Source organism: Tenrec ecaudatus, chromosome 13, assembly GCF_050624435.1.
Source record: "Tenrec ecaudatus isolate mTenEca1 chromosome 13, mTenEca1.hap1, whole genome shotgun sequence".
Classification (NCBI taxonomy): domain Eukaryota; kingdom Metazoa; phylum Chordata; class Mammalia; order Afrosoricida; family Tenrecidae; genus Tenrec; species Tenrec ecaudatus.
Window position 1 is genome coordinate 60,459,879 of NC_134542.1, and position 19,039 is coordinate 60,478,917.

Consider the following 19,039-nt stretch of genomic DNA (forward strand, 5'->3'; position numbering starts at 1 on the left):
AGCCTCACCCAGGGGCGTGTCCTGCCCGCCCTCCCGTCCCCGCGGTCCACTCCTCCGGCGACAGCGGCGGCGGCGGCAGAGGCAGCAGCCGACTCCAGAGCAGCGACAGCCCGGGTTCCAGCATCGGAGCGGCGGCGGCGGCACTGGGCGCGGGGCACTTGTGCGGAGCAGGACGGGCAGCGGGAGGGGGTGGGTTCGAACCTCCCGCCTGGGATTCCATCGCTCAGAATAGCCTCCGGCCGGCTGGCAGGGGCGGTGGCACTGAGCTGGGCAGCCCGGTGGGAAGACATGTGCAGGCCCCGCTAGAGGGGTGGTGGGGCCGGGAAGGTCTGGGTCAAAGCGCGGAGGAGCAGCTCCCGCGGTGTCGGGGACCATGGCGGGCCCTCACCTGGACTTTGGGGAAGTGGAAAGTTTCCTGGACAGGCACCCGGAGTTGTTTGAAGACTACTTGATGAGGAAGGGGAAGCAGGAGACGGTGGAGAAGTGGCTGCTGAGGCACAGCCAGCCGCAGGGAGCTTCGGCCACCAGGCCCTCCACTGGGGCTGCTCCCAGCAGCTCGGCTCCGGGGGGCGGGAGAGGCAGCTCCTTCAGTGGTGGTGGCACTGGACCCGACGGCTGTGCCACCAGCCAGCCCACTCCTGGCGTGGGGGACTGCGGTGCGGTTCCGTTGAGCCCCGGCTGGGCCAGTGGCAGCCGTGGTGGCGATGGAAACCTGCAGCGGAGAGCTTCCCAGAAAGAGCTAAGGAAGAGTTTTGCTCGCTCCAAGGCCATCCACGTGAACAGGACCTATGACGAACAGGTGACCTCCAGGGCCCAAGAACCCCTGAGCAGTGTGCGGCGCAGGGCACTTCTGCGCAAGGCCAGCTCCCTGCCTCCCACCACAGCCCACATTCTCAGCGCCCTACTGGAATCCAGGGTGAATCTGCCTCAATATCCCCCGACGGCCATCGATTACAAGTGCCATCTCAAGAAACACAACGAGCGCCAGTTCTTCCTGGAACTGGTCAAGGATATCTCCAACGACCTTGACCTCACCAGCCTGAGCTACAAGATCCTCATCTTTGTCTGCCTCATGGTGGACGCTGACCGCTGCTCGCTCTTCCTAGTGGAAGGGGCAGCAGCAGGCAAGAAGAGCTTGGTCTCCAAATTCTTCGATGTGCATGCTGGGACCCCACTGCTGCCCTGCAGCAGCACAGAGAACTCCAACGAGGTGCAGGTCCCCTGGGGCAAAGGCATCATTGGCTATGTCGCGGAGCACGGAGAGACGGTCAACATTCCCGATGCCTACCAGGTAGGACTCTCCTCCCAGGACTCCTTGGGGCCGGGAGCCAACTCTTCCCTTTCCTTTTGGGGTCCTAGGACACAATACGGGTCTTGCTATTTAAATTGCTTCTTGAGGTTACATTAGTTAAACTGTTAGGACACCATCTTTAATGCAGTGACCTTTTCCTCATACAAAGTGACTCAGAAGAAATTTATCAGTCATAGCTCTTGTTTCTCAGTCAAGATACTTTGCCTCTAAGAACATCACAATGCATCAATGAGGGTCTAGAACCGATGATCATCCATGATCGCTCTGGATTTCCAGTGTTCATCTGAAGTAGATGGGCATCAAGTATCTCTGATACCTTTGGGTACCAGATGTTCAGGTTTGGAAAAGGAACAAAGCGCCCAACTACTTCTGTCCCACGTTATCTACTTTAAGTTGCCTGGGTGTTAAGGCAGGGAAGTTGGACAAAGAGGAGAAAAGTTGGGAAAGAAAGAGCCTTTGCTCCATCGGTGCCTTTTTCATTTCTAAGTTAACACTGGCTTTGGCCGAGTGTAGAGTTCAGGCTTGTATGAGAATCGAAGGCTCTGTTGGCTAGCCGACGTTGGATAGTAGGTTTTTGCTTGTGAGATAAAAATCATACTGAGAATTTATTCCAGAGGCTCCACAGGCAAACAGCAGGGGCAACATCCGAGTTTCTGATGGCTAGGGAAGCTCCACATGTGGGCTTCTGGCGTTTCTACACCTTTCATGTTCCCCGTGATTGGAACTTGATTTGAGATGCTGACTCTGAAAGGCAGCCAGGTCTGATTTCATCTGTGTTTATTCCTTGAATGTGAGGAGATGCTCTGTCCAATGAGACATCTTTGTAAGGGCTGGAGACATATCCTTGCTCATGAGCATTTTGCAGGCATTTAGTGAGGGTTTCTCTCACTTGCCCCATAGAGCGACGTTTCTCTGGACTTTGGCTGTTGTTGATTAGGACAGGAAAAGTGAGAGAAGGGACACTAAAGGTAGAAATTCATCTGCTTCATTTTTACATAGAACTTTTACTGGCTTAGCCAAAACCCAGTATCACATTTTAATGTGATGTCTACCAGCATAACACTTTACTATTGATGCTGGGGAAAACATCACCGTTACTAACGTTTGCTATTTAATTAGGTGCATTATTTGAGACATGGTTAGATTTAGGCCAAGCAACTAATTAAGCTCTTCAACAAGTATATTTCTCTTCAATCCTGGAAGACCACGGGTGAAATTAAGACATTTAATATTTGATGTTCTAAAGTTTCTGCAAAAACTTGGTGAACAATCATTAAAATCTTCCTTCCTCTCCTATCATTTTCCCACATCCCAACCGTATGCTTGGGCTAGAGACAAAACAAGCAAAAACGGTTGGATGCTCTTTGTTATGGATTGAAATGGCCATATTCTCTCTTTATTGCCTTTATTATTATTTATTCTTCCCTCGTTGATTTTTCTCCTGTTACTTCTTGCTGTCTTCTTTCAGCACCTAACCTTCATTGAATACGTTGCACATACTGTCCTTACTCCACAAGCCTACATCCTGGCTTCCTCAGCAGTGAGCTGGCCTGCCTGCTGCCTAGAATGGTGGCTGCAGGTGTTATGACAGGCATAGAAAATCAGAGTTTCAACCTCTGACGTTCCTCTGGGCGCTCCCCTTACCCTGCAGATGGAGTACCAAGCACAGATGCTTTCTAAAATTTGGGAGCTGACACTGGGGGTAGAGTTGTTTTGTTTTTGATGTCTTTCCCCCTCCCTGGGCTACTAAGAAGACTGGGTTTTCCGGGGAACAGGGAAAAAGTAAGGAAGGCAAAGATGTTATATAGATTGGGATCTTAAACTCTTGGTTGACTTTTTGCCTTCATCTGTTCTACGATTAGCAAGTTTCTCTAACTTTGTGTGCTTTCCTTCATGTTGGTGGCATTGTCAGGTGTGCATTGGACTGCTAATCACAAGGTTAACAGTTCAAGCCCACCCGCTGCTGGATGGAGCGCGGTGAGGTTGTTTGCGTCTGTAAAGATTTATGAAAGCCCAGAAACCCTGTAGAGAGTGGCTCCGAGGCAGTGTTGCCTCTGTGGTAGGGGTGCACCTTTCCTTGATACAACTATTTATTCTTTTATTATCCTTATCCACAGCCATCCGTAGTTTATCAGTATTCCACAGCCCAAGAGGTTTCTCATGTACAACTTTTCTTGTGGCTTGTCTTCTTGAGCTTTTGGAGAGGACACATCAGGGTGGGCAGACTGTGTTGGTGTCTGGCTAGCCTGGATTAGACACGGTGTACAGCCTCTCACTACCTGTGTGATCTTGGGAATTTCTAATATCTTGGAGTCTCATTTCCTCTGCCACAACGATGGGAATAATAAACACATACCTTGCAAAGATTATAATTAAATAAGATATTATATGAAAGCTCTTAAAATAGCACCTGGAACTTTGGAACCATTCAGGAAATGATAGCAGTTGACGATGATGGCGCTATCTTATCTGTTGATCTTCTTTTTACGGATGTGAATGCCGCATGACCAGCCTAATTTTCTGAGTTACGTCCCGCTCTTAAAACAAATATGGTGCATTTAACGTATATACTATTAGAAGATTTTTCTAGATGTATTGATGGTACCTGATTATTTTATTCTCTCAAAAGTTTTACACTCTCTTTCTCTTAGCAACTCATGCAATAGGAGCTTTTTATAGAGTTGTAATAAGGCTACTTCCTACATTCCTCCCCATCCTCTCCTTTGTATGCTATTATATATTTCTCCAGAGTCCGAGTGGTGTAGAGATTACGCCCTGAGTGCTAACCCATCACCCTCTCTGAGGGAGACAGATGAGGCTTTTGGCTCCTAGAAAGCCTTGGAAACCCACAGGAGCAGTTCAACTCTATCCTATAAAATTGGACATGAGTTGGAATAATTTGATGGCAGTTTTTTAAAAATCATTTTATTGGGGGCTCGTACAACTCTTATCAAAATCCATACATCCATCCATTGTGTTAAGCACATTTGTACATTTGTTGCCACCATAATTTTCAAAACATTTTCTTACTACTTGAGCCCTTGGTATCAGCTTCTATTTTTCCCCTCCCCCCTCCCTCCCTCCTTCCCTCATGAACCCTTGATAATTTAGAAAATATTATTATTTTTCCATGTCTTGCACTGTCCGATGTCTCCCTTTACCTCCTTATCTGTTATCCATCCCCCCTGGGAGGGGGTTATAGGTAGGTCATTGTGATCAGTTCCCCCTATCTCCCCCCACCTTCCCTTTCCCCTCCTCGTATGACTACTCTCAAAATTGGTCCCGAGGAGTTTATCTGTCCTGAATTTTCTGTGTTTCCAGCTCTTATCTGTACCCATGTACCTGCTCTGGTCTAGCCAGATTTGTAAGGTATAATTAGGGTCATGATAGTGGGGTTAAGGAAGCATTAAAGAACCAGAGGAAAGTTGTATGTTTCATTGGTGCTATACTGCACCCTGACTGGCCTGTCTTCTCCCTGAGCCCCTTCTGTAAGGGATGTCCAATTGCCTACAGATTGGCTTTGGACCTCCACTCCGCACTCCCCACACCCGTACCCTATTCACATTGACCTGATTTTTTGTTCTGGGTCTTTGATGCCTGATACCTGATCCCATCGACACCTCACGACCTCATGATCACACAGGCTGGTGTGGTTCTTCCATGTGGGCTTTATTGCTTTTCAGCTAGATGGCTGATTGTTTACCTTCAAGCCTTTAAGACCCCAGATGCTGTATGTTTTGATAGCTGGGCACCATCAACACTCTTTACCACATTTGCTTATGCACCCATTTGTCTTCAGCAATCATGTTGGGAAGGTGAGGACTTCAGAATGCCGGATTGTTAGAAAAAAGTCTTCTTGTGTTGAAGGTATACTTGAGTAGAGACCCAGTGTTGATGGCAGTTTAAATAAAAAAATTTTTCTCAGTGAAGACGGACCAAATAAACCCCGAGAAACTGACCACCTTTCAAATTCAGGTTGATTTCTCATATTAATTGTTATTGTTTAAATTTTTTATGTGAACATCCCAAAGTTGTTATGCAAAAGTTTAACCGTCTTTTTCATTCTTTCTTTTTTCCTTCCATCCGTCTTACTCTGTCACTCATATAGCCAGACGAATCTGCCTGCGTCACTGTCTCTGTCTCTCCCCACACCTGTCTTGTTTATTCAGTTCTCCAGCTCACGCCCCCCCACCCTGTTTTGCCGTGATTAGGAAACACAGAGTGAATTGGTTTTCCCTTCAACAATTCCTACACATTTTCTTTGATGTCATGGGTTGCAACTCCATCAGAAACTGGGGACCCTTCCCACGTTCTCCCTGGGAGGCCCTCCGGCCTGGGCAAGCCCTCTCTGTCCCTCAGCATCTCTCCTTATCTGTCTCAATGTCTGTCTGTCTGTCTCTTGGTATCCCCATCTCTCTGTAGCTCTACTCTTTGCATCTCTTTCTGCCTCCCTGTCTGTGTCGGCCTTCTCCTCGCCACCCCCCACCCTCCCACCTCTGTCCCTTGTCTGTCTCTCTCCTTATCTTTCCCTCTGAATCTCTGGTCCCGCCTTTGTCAGGCTTTCGGCCCCACAGTCCCCACCTCCCCTGGTCCGAGCCGATCCCGTGACTCACGGACACACACCGCCTTTCCGCCCTGCAAGACAAATAAAAACCCATTCTTTCATAACCATCTCTCTTCCTCACTTATTGACTATCTCTGTATCTGACCTTTAGTTACCACACTATTAAAAATATCTTCTCTCTCATGACTTTTCACATGGACTGTGTACTCCTGGCAGAAACAAATGCCGAGGTAAGAGATGAGTGGAACACTGGCCGTGATGGTTAAGGTTATGTACCAACTTGCCGAGGCCATGATTCTCCGTGGTTTGGCCATGGTCTAATAATGTAATGTGGCAGTTATGAGAAGATGTAATTTGGCAGTAAAGTAGCCATGACATGTACAACCTGAAGCTTCAGTCAGAAGTCAGTCAGGAATTTTAAGAATAAGATGATTTCATTTCAGCTCCTCTGTTGCTCATTGAATATGAGGGCATGCTAGTAAACTCTCAATCACAGCCTTGTTTCGACTGCGGCTACCATACATTTTGCATAAAGCCAATTTTCCCATAATTCTGCCCTTTAGAAACGAATCATGTCTTTAAGTGAGGTGTGTGTGTGCAATGCTGTTTCCACTAACTTTTATTTGTTTGGTTGTTGCTGTAGAAAAAGAACCTCCACAGCAAAACATCCACCGTTTGTTCCAACAGTTTCTACAGGTACAATTTAGCGACATTGATTACGTTCTTCATGTTGTGTAACCACTTGCTGTTCCGCCATCATTGTCAGAAGCTCACTGCCCCTGCATGTCCCTGTGGAGTCTTTTACATTGGTATCCTCAGTTTGATTCCATAGAGATAGATCGTAAGAGAGCATGTGCAGAGCATACCTTTTTGTCCAGTGAAGGTCAAATGTTGTTTGGTTTTAAGATGACATCAGTCACATTTTTGGTTTAAGGTCTCAGGACAATAGTTTCATCCATCCTCCAAGGTTCTAAGAAGTCAGGAGATCAGGAGGATATGAAATTCCATTTTGCATTTCTCCCTTTTTGATAGGATTCTGCTATGGAATTTTGAAATCACAATGTTCAGTAAAGGTAGGCAGACAACATCCAGCCCTTCTGATCTCATGGAAAAGGGGCAGTTGTTCATGGAGGCAATTAATCAAGCACTCCACATCTTCTTATTCCCAAGTACTTCCTTTGTTGTGCCACGTGACCAGAGACCAATTATTGTACTTCTTATGGCCACTCCTAAGGTTCTGAGATCCCAGACACTACTCAAGGGGCTAGCAGATAAACAGAAGGACATCTGAAGCCATGATCCTAACCCCAAACCATCAAATTCCACTTGGTGTTTATTGGATGCAAGCAACCTCCGCAGCTTCTCCTGTTTTTGTTCATTTGATTTTGGTCAGTACTGTAAAAGTGTCTATCACACAACCTTAGCCAATTCTTGCTTTCATGGGTAGAGAGTTTATTAACAGCAATTATAACTCTTACGCAGTGCAACTTCTGGACCACTGTATCCGACCTGTGCTGTAGCAGGTGTCAAGACGTTTCCATCCACCTGTGACAGCACTGAGGCGCTTCCCGCCTTTCGGCTATTGTGTGTAGTGCCGAGCCTTTGTGAGTCTCTACTTTCAAGTCTTTTGGGTATAAACCTAAGAATAGAATTGTGGGGTCATATGGTAATTCTATTTTTAGCTTTCTGGGGAGCCAGTATACTGTTTTCCACGATGGCTGTATCATTTACGTCACCACCAGCAATGGATAAGGGTTGTGGTTTCCCCACCTTTGTTATTCTCTGGCTTTTTGCTTGCTTTTCAAGATCATAGCTATCGTACTCACTGCCAATCCTATAGGACAGAAGAGAACTAATCCTTTGATTTTTCCAAGACTGTAAATCTTTATAGGATCAGGCAGCCTCTTCTTGCTCCCACGAAGGCCTGGGAGATTTGGACCCCTGAACAACTTACAGTGGTCCGACAGTTAGCCTACTTGCTCTGCCAGGGGTCGGTTAGTCATCTTGGAGTGAAATGGTAGTTCACTCTGCTTTCGATTTGCATTCCTTGGGTGGCTAATGATGCTGAACATTTTTTAAAATGTGTCCAGTGACAATTTAAGCGTCCTCTTTGGTGAAATAGCTAGTCAAGTCTTTTGTCCATTTGTGATTGGTTTTTTGTCCTTTTGTTGTTTGGTTGTCAACATTTGATATATTTTTTTGGTTATTAGATTCCTATCAAATATATATTTTTGAAGATATTCTTTCTGTTGGAACCTTATCTTTTCACTTGGGTAAAATCTTTTCTTTTTAAGTAATAGCTTTATTGAAATGTACTTCATAAATCACGCATTTCATTCATTTTAAGTGTATTTGTTTTTAGTTGAATGTTTTTCAGCATAAGTGGGCTTCAAAATGCTTGTGGAAAAATTCCATTATATATTTTTAATAAATAAAAAAATTCTGAATTATGTGGGTGTTTACATTTCAGATAATTAATTTTGTATTCAATTATTTAAGTTACTTACCAATCCCCTCATGCTTACTCTGCCCCCTACTCCCACACTTGATTTCTCTTCTCTCTTGGGCATTCTTGACTGTCTTCCCCTTCACCCAGGTGAACACTTGTCTACCCTCTAACCTATTGCTTCATCTTGCCTCCTTGGTAACCTCTGAAGTCTGTTTCATTGGTATGAAAATCTTTGCCTTAGTTTTTATCCTTACAGTTGTGGTGTCATGCAATATTTGTCCTTTTGTGATTGCCTAATTTCAATCATCATAATGTTCTCCAGCTCAGTCCATGCCATGAGGTACTTTGTGGTTCCATCATTGTTTCTAGCACTGTGCAGTATTCTATTGTGTGCATGTACCACAGTGTCTTTCTCCGTTCCTCTGCTCAGGAGCACACAGGTTGCTTCTCTCTTCATGCTGCCGCGAGCAGTGCTTTGATGAACATGGATGCGTTATGTTTGTTCATTTGATGACTCCTCGTTATTTGGGTGCATACCCAGGAGAGGGAGTGTTGGTGTAGATCATATCTATTCCTTATTTTGATTTTCATTTCTCAGATGGCTGGTGATTTTTGAACATTTCTTCCTATGTGTGTTTTTGATAAAATCTTTTGATGAGTAACAATTTTAGTTTTTATGAGGTCCCACCTATTGGTTTTGCCTTCTTCTGTCTGCATGTACATAGGGCTAACTTGCTGTATATATTTTCCCCCCACCTCGTATTTTTAAAATGTTTTTTGAGGTGCTTCTTCTCAGAGTCAGCCCTTAGGATAGAAAATTTTTTCACACCAAGCTTCAAATTTCAGTCATTGGATAACTAGATTGATGATCATCTTGGGACCATCTTCATATTATGGGCTTGAGAAAGGCATTGATGATATTTATGGAAGTCTTATTACAAGCCTGGCCATACTGGAGTCAGGGGATGAGTCTTATATGAAATACAAAAGTTGCATAAAAGTCGGACAGCAAAGACAGCTGAAGTTTATTTCATTCTTTTTGAAACTTTCACCTATTAGTCTGCAAAGCAGACTTGAAGTCAGGGTGGGGAGAAAGAAAGAATTAACATGGAAAAAAGAATCATTTTAAGTAATTGGCATAGATCATGGTGACTATAATGTACCTTTTCTCCTTGACAGTTATAAGTTATTAAACAACTCACTTTAATATAGTAATGAAAAAATTGCCCTCAAGAACTTGACAATAAGAGTATTCAGGTAACAGGTGTTCCCTTTGAGATTATTCTAAGCACTCAGAACATACCACTTTAAACATTAATAAAAAGTGTGAGGTGACATTTGTGTTAGTGTTGATAATGACGATACAGGTGTTGGATGGGCTTTGGGCTGAAGAGCAGTCCAGGATGTTTTGTTCGGTGAGTTGGAAGGTAGAGAGGAGATGACGCAGGAGGGTTACAGGTGTGCCAGGCTTTCAGAAAACCTGATCTGTTTATACAACAGATTCACTTACTCATTCATACACGTGGAGTGTCCATTGAACCTAAAGTCCTGGGTAGGAGCTTGTGGACATAGAAAATGAGGTGACCTGCTTCCTGTCCTCCTCATGCTTACATTCTAGGGGTATATGATTCAGAAACAGCCATTACCCAGCTCTGCTAAATACATTTTGGCCATGATCATGGAGCAAACCAAATGCATTAGTCTCAGAGATGAGTGCAGTCACCTGGTGACAGGGCTGATGACAGAAGGCTTCATCTTAGAGGTGGCACTGAAACTCCACCATTGCAGCTCGCTGTGGGATGGGGAGCGGTAATCCAGAGATAGCAGGAGCGGAGACACAGAGAGGGGAACGGCGAGTGGTTTCATTTGGGCAAAGTGCCACATGGCCCAGAGAAGGAATGTACAAAAGCAAGGCAAGGGCAAAAGAAGGGCTCTGAGTGCCAGGCTAAAGAACTTGAACTTGATTAACAGTAGGTCTCAGGGAGCCTTGGAAATCATTTCTGACGTGATCAGAATGGTGTTTCCAGGGCAGAAGGAGCCCTGGTGGCACTCTGGGTTGGGCATTGGGCTGCAAACGGAAAGGTTGGTGCTGTACGGCTCACAGCACACTCTGTGATGGGACTTCACGTGAGGCACCTCCTCCTGCAAAGGTGTACAGTCTTGGAGGCTCTGTGCAGGGTGGCTATAGGGAGGCCGCCTTCCTTGCTGAAAGCGAGGAGGACTTGAAGCACTTGCTTATCAAGGTGCAGGGTGGCAGCCTTCAGCATGGATTCAACCAATGTAAGGAACACCTACATCCTCACGACGGGCTCAGTAGGTGAAATCCTGATATATAGCTGGTGTTGTCAAGGATGTCCTCTTGCTTGAGGAAGGTTGAGCCACAATCAGGGATCCTGGAAGCAGCAGTAAAGCAAACAATGCACTGCATTAGGGAAATTTGCTGCACAAGACATCTCGAAAGTGTTGGAAAGCAAGGATGTTACTTTGAGCACTAAGGTGGGCCTGACCCAAGCCATGGTCTTTTCAATCACCGTGTACGCATGTGGAAGTTGGACTGAATAAGGAAGACCAAAGAGGAACTGATGCATTCGCATTATGGTGCTGGGACCAACCAGTCTGTCTTGAGAGAGGGATGGCTAGAATGCCCCTGAGAGTCAAGGTTGGCAAGAATTCATATCATGCACTTTAGACATGTTTTCGGGAAAGATGAATCTCCGGAAAAGGACGGCATGTGAAGTCGAGGGGAAGTTAAAAAGTGGAAGACCCTCGCGAGATGGACTGGCACAGTGACTGCAGCCGTAGACTGAGACAGAACAATTGTGAGGAGGGCACAGGCCTGGGCAGGGTTCCGCTCTGTGGCACACAGGGTCCTTAGGAGTCAGAACCAAGTCCACACACTTAGCAGCAGCAACGAAAGGGGATTCTGGTGGCGCAGTGGGCGCCACGTTGGGTGGCTAACGTCAAGGTCAGTAGTTTGAAACCACAGTCACGCTGAGGTGCAAAGAGGGGGCCGTTCTACTCCTGGGAAGATTCACGTTCTTGGAAACCCACGGTCAGTTCTAATCTGTCCTGAGTCATAATCAACTCGATGGCAGGGAGCCATCAGCTCAACGGCCCTGGGTTTAGGTTTGGAACTTGGTGGTAGAAGCTGAGGGAAGGAGGGGGCTCAAAAGCTATTCAAAGACAAACAATTTGTGTACACAAAGTCTGTACAAAGAATGTACACACAAAGTCCAAACAAAGTCTACAATGATGATCTAAGGGAACCCTGATGAGTGTCAGACCTAAAGCAGGAGCCCGGGGAATGGGAAGCAGAGGCAGAGGGGCTGTGTTCTGCAGATGGGAACTTAGGCAGGGGACAGGGAGGAAAGGGTTAATGGTGACTCAGAGACCCAAACCTGGAACATCTGGAGGATGGTAGAGCTTTTTCGTTTCTTTCTTTCTTTTTTAAAACAGCTTTATTGGCAGTTCATCCACATAGCATGCAATTCACTATTTCAATCATATCAAGAAGGGGTGGACAACCATTACCACAATCAATTTGAGAACAAAATCTTCTTCCTTGTACTCCTGGCTAATCATGTACTTATTACTATTTTTAATTGTGGAAAATATATACGCAACAAAATATTCTCCAATTCAACAACTTCTACATGTGTAATGAACGTCATCAATTATTTTCTTCATGTTGTGCCACCAATATTGATATCCTTTCCCAAATTATTTCACCACCATTAGCATAAACTCCCTAAGCAAAAACCCTTTTCCTTCATCCTTGGCAATCATAGGCCAAGTTTATTTCTTTTAGTAGTTTTCTTGATATATTTTTTCACATATTACACATTTCCATAGTTAAATTGCTTTGAAAAAGAGTTATAAACCATTACAATTGGTTGTAATGCTCACTCCCCCTCCCTCATTCATTGTTTGCTTCCCAGTTCCTCCGGCCCTTCCCTTTTCCCCTACTTGCCCCCCTTCCCCATAAATCATTACATCAGTTAATTTCTCTATGCATCCACTCCTTCCGTGCTTTATAAACTGGGGAACCAAACAGAAATAATAAAAAACAAAATGAAACTGAAATAAGAAAATAATAATAATATAAAGATAAAAATAAAAGTAAAGAGTAAGCAAAGAAGACCACCAATAATATTTTAAAAGCCATAGAAGAAATTTCTGCCGTGTGACAATGAGAAATATTTTAGCCTAGAGCAAATTCAGGTTGGGTCAAAAGGGAGGTCAATTGACCAAGTATTATATATCATGGCTTAATCCACAATAAATTAAATTTACAATAATCTCTGTGTGATAGGAAAGCTGCTTGAGTCCCTTGCCTGTGGCTAGAAGGGATCAGCCAGAGGTTGAATCTCACTGGAGACTCTGCAGGTGGATTTTGGGGTCCCACTGTCTTCCATATCCTTCCACAAATTAGGAGTTCACAGTTTAAGCTCTGATACCGTTTCCTTTATCATATTTGATTTTGTTATCATCATCTTTGGATCACGCCTGCTGGTGTGCTTCTTCAATGTGGACTTAGTTGATGCCTCACTTAGATGGCTACTTTTTAAGACCCCAGACGCTATTCCAGTTGATAGTGGGCAGCATCTGCTTTCTTCACCACACTTTGGAAAGTGTGATGAAGTGACCTCTTCATGAAGGCGAGGGCCTTGTGGTAAGAACTAAATGCTCCTGGATTGGGGCTAGAATTATGTGGAAGCCCAGAATCCATCTGCCTCTTCAAGGGTTATGAAGGACTTTGGCAGTCAGTCACACTACAACAAAATAAAAAGCCCAAACCCAAAACAACACGAACAACAATAACAAAATAACCAAAAACAAACAGAGAAGGCAATTTCCCTTTATCAAAAGCAGGAAGAGAATCTGGGTTTTGGGGAAAATATTTTACGCAGGGTTACATAATTTGTGGAACCCAGCGCAAAATGATCATGCAGGACCCTGCCTGGGAGTGGAGTCCATCCCCTGCACCCAAGGATCTGTTGCTGCATCCAACCTGGAACATTCTCAGTACCTGAATTGGAGGTGATCGAAGGGTCCCTAGAGAGATGATCGGCAAATATATTGCTGCTAGCCTGGGGTGGGAATGGCCACAGCCTTGCATCTCCTGAGATAGGGTGGGACATGCATGAGCCAGGGACTCTTCCAATGACCCTCCGCAGTACAGAACCTGAAGCAGAAGGTTTGACAAACACAGGCTGAAACCTCTCCCACAGATGTGAACTGTTTGTCTTCTTTGGTTGGGAAGTGGGTGTGAGAGGGAAGCAGGCTGGGTGGGGCATGGAATTCCACCATTTGGGAATCTGGCAGCCAGAGTTAGATCCAGGACCAGGTGGGTGTCAAGACTGCTTGTGAGCTTTGGTCTCATGCTCCTTGTCCCATTGGACTTCGCTTCCTCACAGGAGACATGACCAGGAATTTCACACAGCACAATATGAAAGTTCCAAGTGGGTCTTGGTGCGATGGTCATTTGAGGCTAAAGTGAAGTTCAATTTGATTCTAGCATAGCATCTCCTCTTTTCTTTCACACGGCCCCCGCTCCACCCTAACTACATGACTTGCTGCTTTCAATGCCCGCGTAGTGCTTTCCTATTTCTGTGCTCTGCCTCCTTTCTGTTAAGACTACTTTCTGCATCTTGGCTCATTCAAATCCTGTCCTGTCCTCTCCTGCTCTAAGGGAGAGTTTATTGTTTATTATTGAAGAGTGATGATGGAAGACAAACAAAAATTGTACACAATATGCATATATATAGTGATAGTATATTTATTATCTGTTAGATGCAATAAATAATATTATGCCTAATGATGCTCAGAAATTCATTTCTGCTGTGATAAGATGAAATCAAAATATTATCCGATATCTCCTTTAAGGAACCAGGGGTTTGTAAACCACACGATAGCGAAATCTCCATTGAAATGACTTGTGTATCAAAGTGATCTCAGAAGGGATTCATCATTTCGAACAGCTAGAAAATTCACTGGTGAAAATGCTTCATTTCCTGGCGAACCAATGCTGACAGATACCGTCCACAGCCCTGTGAGTGAGGTGACTGAGATTTGCTTAAAAGGCAGATGTTGCCCCTGCTCCAACAATCGTATCATTAAGGAATTTCCTGAAATCTTATTTCAGCATTGCACATCGTGTTTGGAACATTCCCCCAAGCCCACAGACATGTTCACTAGTCCAGAAGCAGAATTGATTTTGTGCTCAGCGCAGGAAGCAGTTGCCATCTCAGCCTCTCCTGCTGACAGACAGAGGATCATGATAAACACAATGACAAATTGCACTTGCTGCTTCCTACGCAGGGACAGATTACAGAAAAAGCACAGTCCCTACAGGATCCTGGGGAGGTAATTTAAGGTTAACTGAATGTCTTCCAAACCCATAAGCTAAATATGTACTATTCTGACCAATTTATTTTGGTTCCTGATGTTTGGGTCACCTGTTTATTTAGGAGGCTGGTTCCGTTTGGGAGTTAGTGCTTCATGTTTAATGGAGTGTTGAGGAGACATAGGGAGCTCTCCTGAGCAACACTGGTGAGTTGTTTGGTAGGAGAGTGGACACACCCCTGGAGGGACACTGTTTGCTGCTTTGTCACTGAGTTGAAGGGCAGGAGGCTGCAATAGCATCACATTCTTTTGGAAAGTGGAATTTTAAAATCATAAGTCAGGCAGTTTTGTCATAAAAAAAGTAGTTTGGATTCCTTAATATTTTAAGAGAAACTCTGGTTCCTGGTCATTTTCAGGCATGTAGACGAAATTTGTTTATGTACTTTTAGGATGAAAGTAGGAGAAAAGCCTTCCTGCCGTAAAAAGAAATGTGCATCTTCTGTAATTCCACGGTGTTGTTCTTTTAAATTGGTTGGTTTCAGTGACAGAACAGCGGTTTCATGCATTAATGATACATTCTGTCTCCCATAATAAAATATAGCTGTAAGGCATTGCAAACTTAGTGCAGGGAATATTTTTCACCTGAATGAAAAAATGAGGAATCGACGATATACCTCTTAAAGTATCTTTTTTTTTTAGCATAATGATGGTCTAAATTGAAGTTCCATGCTTGATTGTGAATAATTTCATTTATGAACACCAACTATGAGCCAGGCATTATAGCTCATTTGAAATCATTGTCTCTCTCTTTCTAAATTCAATTAACGGATTGATTATTTTCAAAAAGCCTTTTATTGTCAATTAGGTGGGGGGTTACCTTCCAGATCACCATTTTTGTATTCAACAACTTGAACTACCTATCAAACCTCCCGATACCTTGCCCTGACTCCCTTCTTCTCTTCTTAAAGACTCGATCTTCCCCTTTCCCCAACCTAATGCCTGTCTCCTCTCTGGCCCATCGCTCCCCCTTCCCTCGTTTCCCCTCTCAACACTGGCAACCATCTGGGTCTCTATTTAGTATGAAAACCTTTGTCTTGATTTTTTGATTTTATAAGAGTTGTCTCACACAGTGCTTGTCCTTTTGTGATGGACTCTTCACTTTTCTCTTTCACTAAGCCAGTAGCTATTATCAGGCTTCCAACTAAAACCAAACTGACTGCCATTCTGACTCCTCATGAGCCGATAGGACAGAGTAGAACTGGCCCAGTGAGTTTCCATGACTGTAAATCCCTATGGGAGTAGAAAGTCTCGTATTTTTCCCACAGAGTGGCTGGTGGTTTGAAACTGCCGACTTCATAGTTATCAGCCTATAGTGTAATCCAGTATGCCTCCAGGGCTCCTTAGAGAGGTTAAGTAATTTGCTTGAAGTCATTCATCTGACAAATGAGGCACCTAGGACTCAAAAGCAGTTGTACCACCTGCTCAATCTTCATGCCCAGTCATTTCCCTGTGAGGCCTCTATTGACCACAATTCCCATGAATCTTTGAACTCATTTTCCAGGAACCTTTGGAAGACTCCTAAAGTGTGCATTTATGCCTGCCCCTTCTACCAACTTTTCTCTGTTGATTTAAATCCATTCACCCTTCAAAGCCTACTTGGCCCCATCCAAACCTGGACATGAGGTCTCCCTCCTTTGAACTCTTGTAACTTGTCAATTGTATTTCTTTTTATTTTCTCAGCGTTCCAACTATTTATGTACTTGTTTTAAGTGGTCTCTGGGTTATGAATTCCTTGAGAACAAGGATCGTGACTTCCTCCTTTCACATTCTCTGCAGCCAATTAACAGGGTTCAATACAAGATTGCCTATTCATGTGAGTATTGAGCATGAATACCTCAAATATATGGGCCAATTCAGTCACCTCCTAGCAGAAAGTTCAATATACTCAGACAATATGGACAGATAATTGTGGCATTCATTCTCTAAACACATCTGAAACATTTGGACCTTATTTTGCAGATATTTTAATAAATATGACTTATGAAACTTAGATCATCAGTAATTATCTGTATTGCCTATCTCCATTAATCAAATTCTCAGATTAATTGGTCTATTCCCAATACTTTTTTCTTTTACTGTATTCCATACTTTGTCAGAGTGAGGTCAGATTCCCCAGTAGCCAAATAACAACTATCACACAGCCCACTGCCACCTTCTGTAGACCAGGGCATAGGATGGAGCATATAGGTATGAATGTTCAAGTCAACTGAATTTCCTAGCTTGCTAATGGTTATTCCTTTTATGCCACATAATTTTTTGAAGGCAAAGTACCCTCTTAGTATAAAGCTTTACAGATATCAGGATTGCATCAGTTGAAAATCCTTTCGGATGCGGGAGATTATATTGACCAAAGTTATAAGTTTCCCGGTCAGTTTTTTGGCGGGAAAGTTTTATGTTTCACACGCTCTCAAAAGATCCTGAACTATGAGATAGTTGCATTTATATATCCTACTACTTCCAAGATGGAGTCCAGGGGTGACACAAACAGTCAAGTGCTTGACTACTTGTGCAAAGGTTCGCAGTTCAAACCCACCCAGAGGTGCTTCAGTAGACAGGTTTGGAGCTCTACCTCTGAAAGACCACAGCCTTGAAAACATAGGAAACAACCCTCTGTACACCTGGGGTCTCCATGAGTTGGAATAAACCAGATGGCAACCAACAAAAACAGCCTCCTAAGACATGGTGGTTTCATGTCACAGGGCAGGTTCAAATAAAGCCCACCTCTTTCTCTTATGCTTTTTCTAGGTGTCACTAATCAACTGGGGTGTTTGCTACACCGTCTTCCCTTCTGTGTTAGTCTGCGTAGACTAGAGAAACAAATCCATGGACACACATATGTGTATAAGAAAGAGGTTTATGTTTCATCGTTGCTACACTGTCCCCTGACCAGCTCATCTCCTCCCCAAGGCCCTTCTTTAATGGGATGTCCAGTTCCCCATAAATGGCCTTTGGGTCCCCATTTTGCACTCCCCCTCATTCACGATGATGCGATTTTTGTTCCTTGATGCTTAATACTTGATCCCTTTGTCACTTCATGGTCACACAGGCTGGTGTGCTTCTTCCATGTGGGCTTTGTTGCTTCTGAGCTAGATGGCTGCTTGTTTACCTTCAAGCCTTGAAGACCCCAGACGCTATATCTTTTGATAGCCGGGCACCATCAGCTTTCTTCAACACATTTGCTTATTCACCCGCTTTGTCTTCAGTGATTGTGTTGGGAAGGTGAGCATCATAGAATACCAAATTAATAGAAGAAATTATTCTTTCATTGAGGGAGCACTTGAGTGGAGACCCAATGTCCATCTGGTACCTTAGTACTAAACCTATACATTTATGCACATAGATTTGTTTCCTCATCCTCATAAATAAATATATTTACATATGTACATGCCTGTATTTAGACTTCTATAGATGCCCTTTACCCCCTAGTTCTTTCCTCTTGTCCCACTATCACGCTCAGCCTTCATTTGGGTTTCAGCGTTTCCTCTCAGTTACATTATCCTTGCTCAAGCCCTACCAGGCTTCCTACACCCTCCTTGTCACCGATTTTGGACCACTTGTTGTTCCCTTGTCCTTGAGTTTGTTAACACCACTTTCCCCTAGTTCTTAAATGCTTTCTTCCCCTAACTATCATGATCCCAATTCTACCTTACAAATCCAGCTGGACCGGAGGATGTACACTGGTACAGATGGGAACTGGAAACACAGGGGACACAGGACAGATGAACCCCTCAGGTCCAGTGGTGAGAGTGGTGATACCAAAAGGGTGGAGGGAAGGTGGGATAGAAAGTGGAAACCCATTACAAGGATCTACATATAACTTCCTCTCTGGAGGTTGGTCAACAGAAAAGTGCGTGAAGGGAGATGTTGGACAGTGTAAGATGTGACACAATAATGGCTTCTAAATTATCAAGGGTGCATGAGGAAGGGGGGAATGGGGATGGAGAGGAAAAATGAGGAGCTGATGCCAGGGGCTCAAGTGGAAAGCAGATGTTTTGAGAATGATGATTGCAACAAATGTGCTTGACACAATTGTCTGGATTGTGATAGGCGTTGTACGAGCCCCCAATAAAATGATTTAAAAATAAATTAAAAAAAGAAAGAAGTTTATATACAAGAGGAATTGAACATGAGAAAACATCCCAACCCAGTCTAGTCTAAGTCCATAAGTCCGATATTAGCCCATATGTCTGACACCAATCTATAAAGTCTTTCTCAGACTCACAAAATACATGCAATGAAGCCAAATGCAGGACAATCATAAGCCATAGACGCCTTTGGGTCTAGTGAGTGGCACTGTAAGCATCTCAGT

General features: G+C 44.1%; 1 protein-coding gene across 1 annotated transcript in view; it reads left to right on the top strand.

The window, feature by feature from the left end:
* Positions 1 to 373: 373 nt before the first annotated feature.
* The window catches only part of PDE11A (phosphodiesterase 11A), a 425,526-nt gene continuing 406,860 nt past the window's right edge, over positions 374 to 19,039 (top strand). Inside the window, exon 1 of the mRNA XM_075529079.1 lies at positions 374 to 1,291. Within this exon, the coding sequence (XP_075385194.1) occupies positions 374 to 1,291 (918 nt within the window). The remainder of the gene's footprint in view (positions 1,292 to 19,039) is intronic.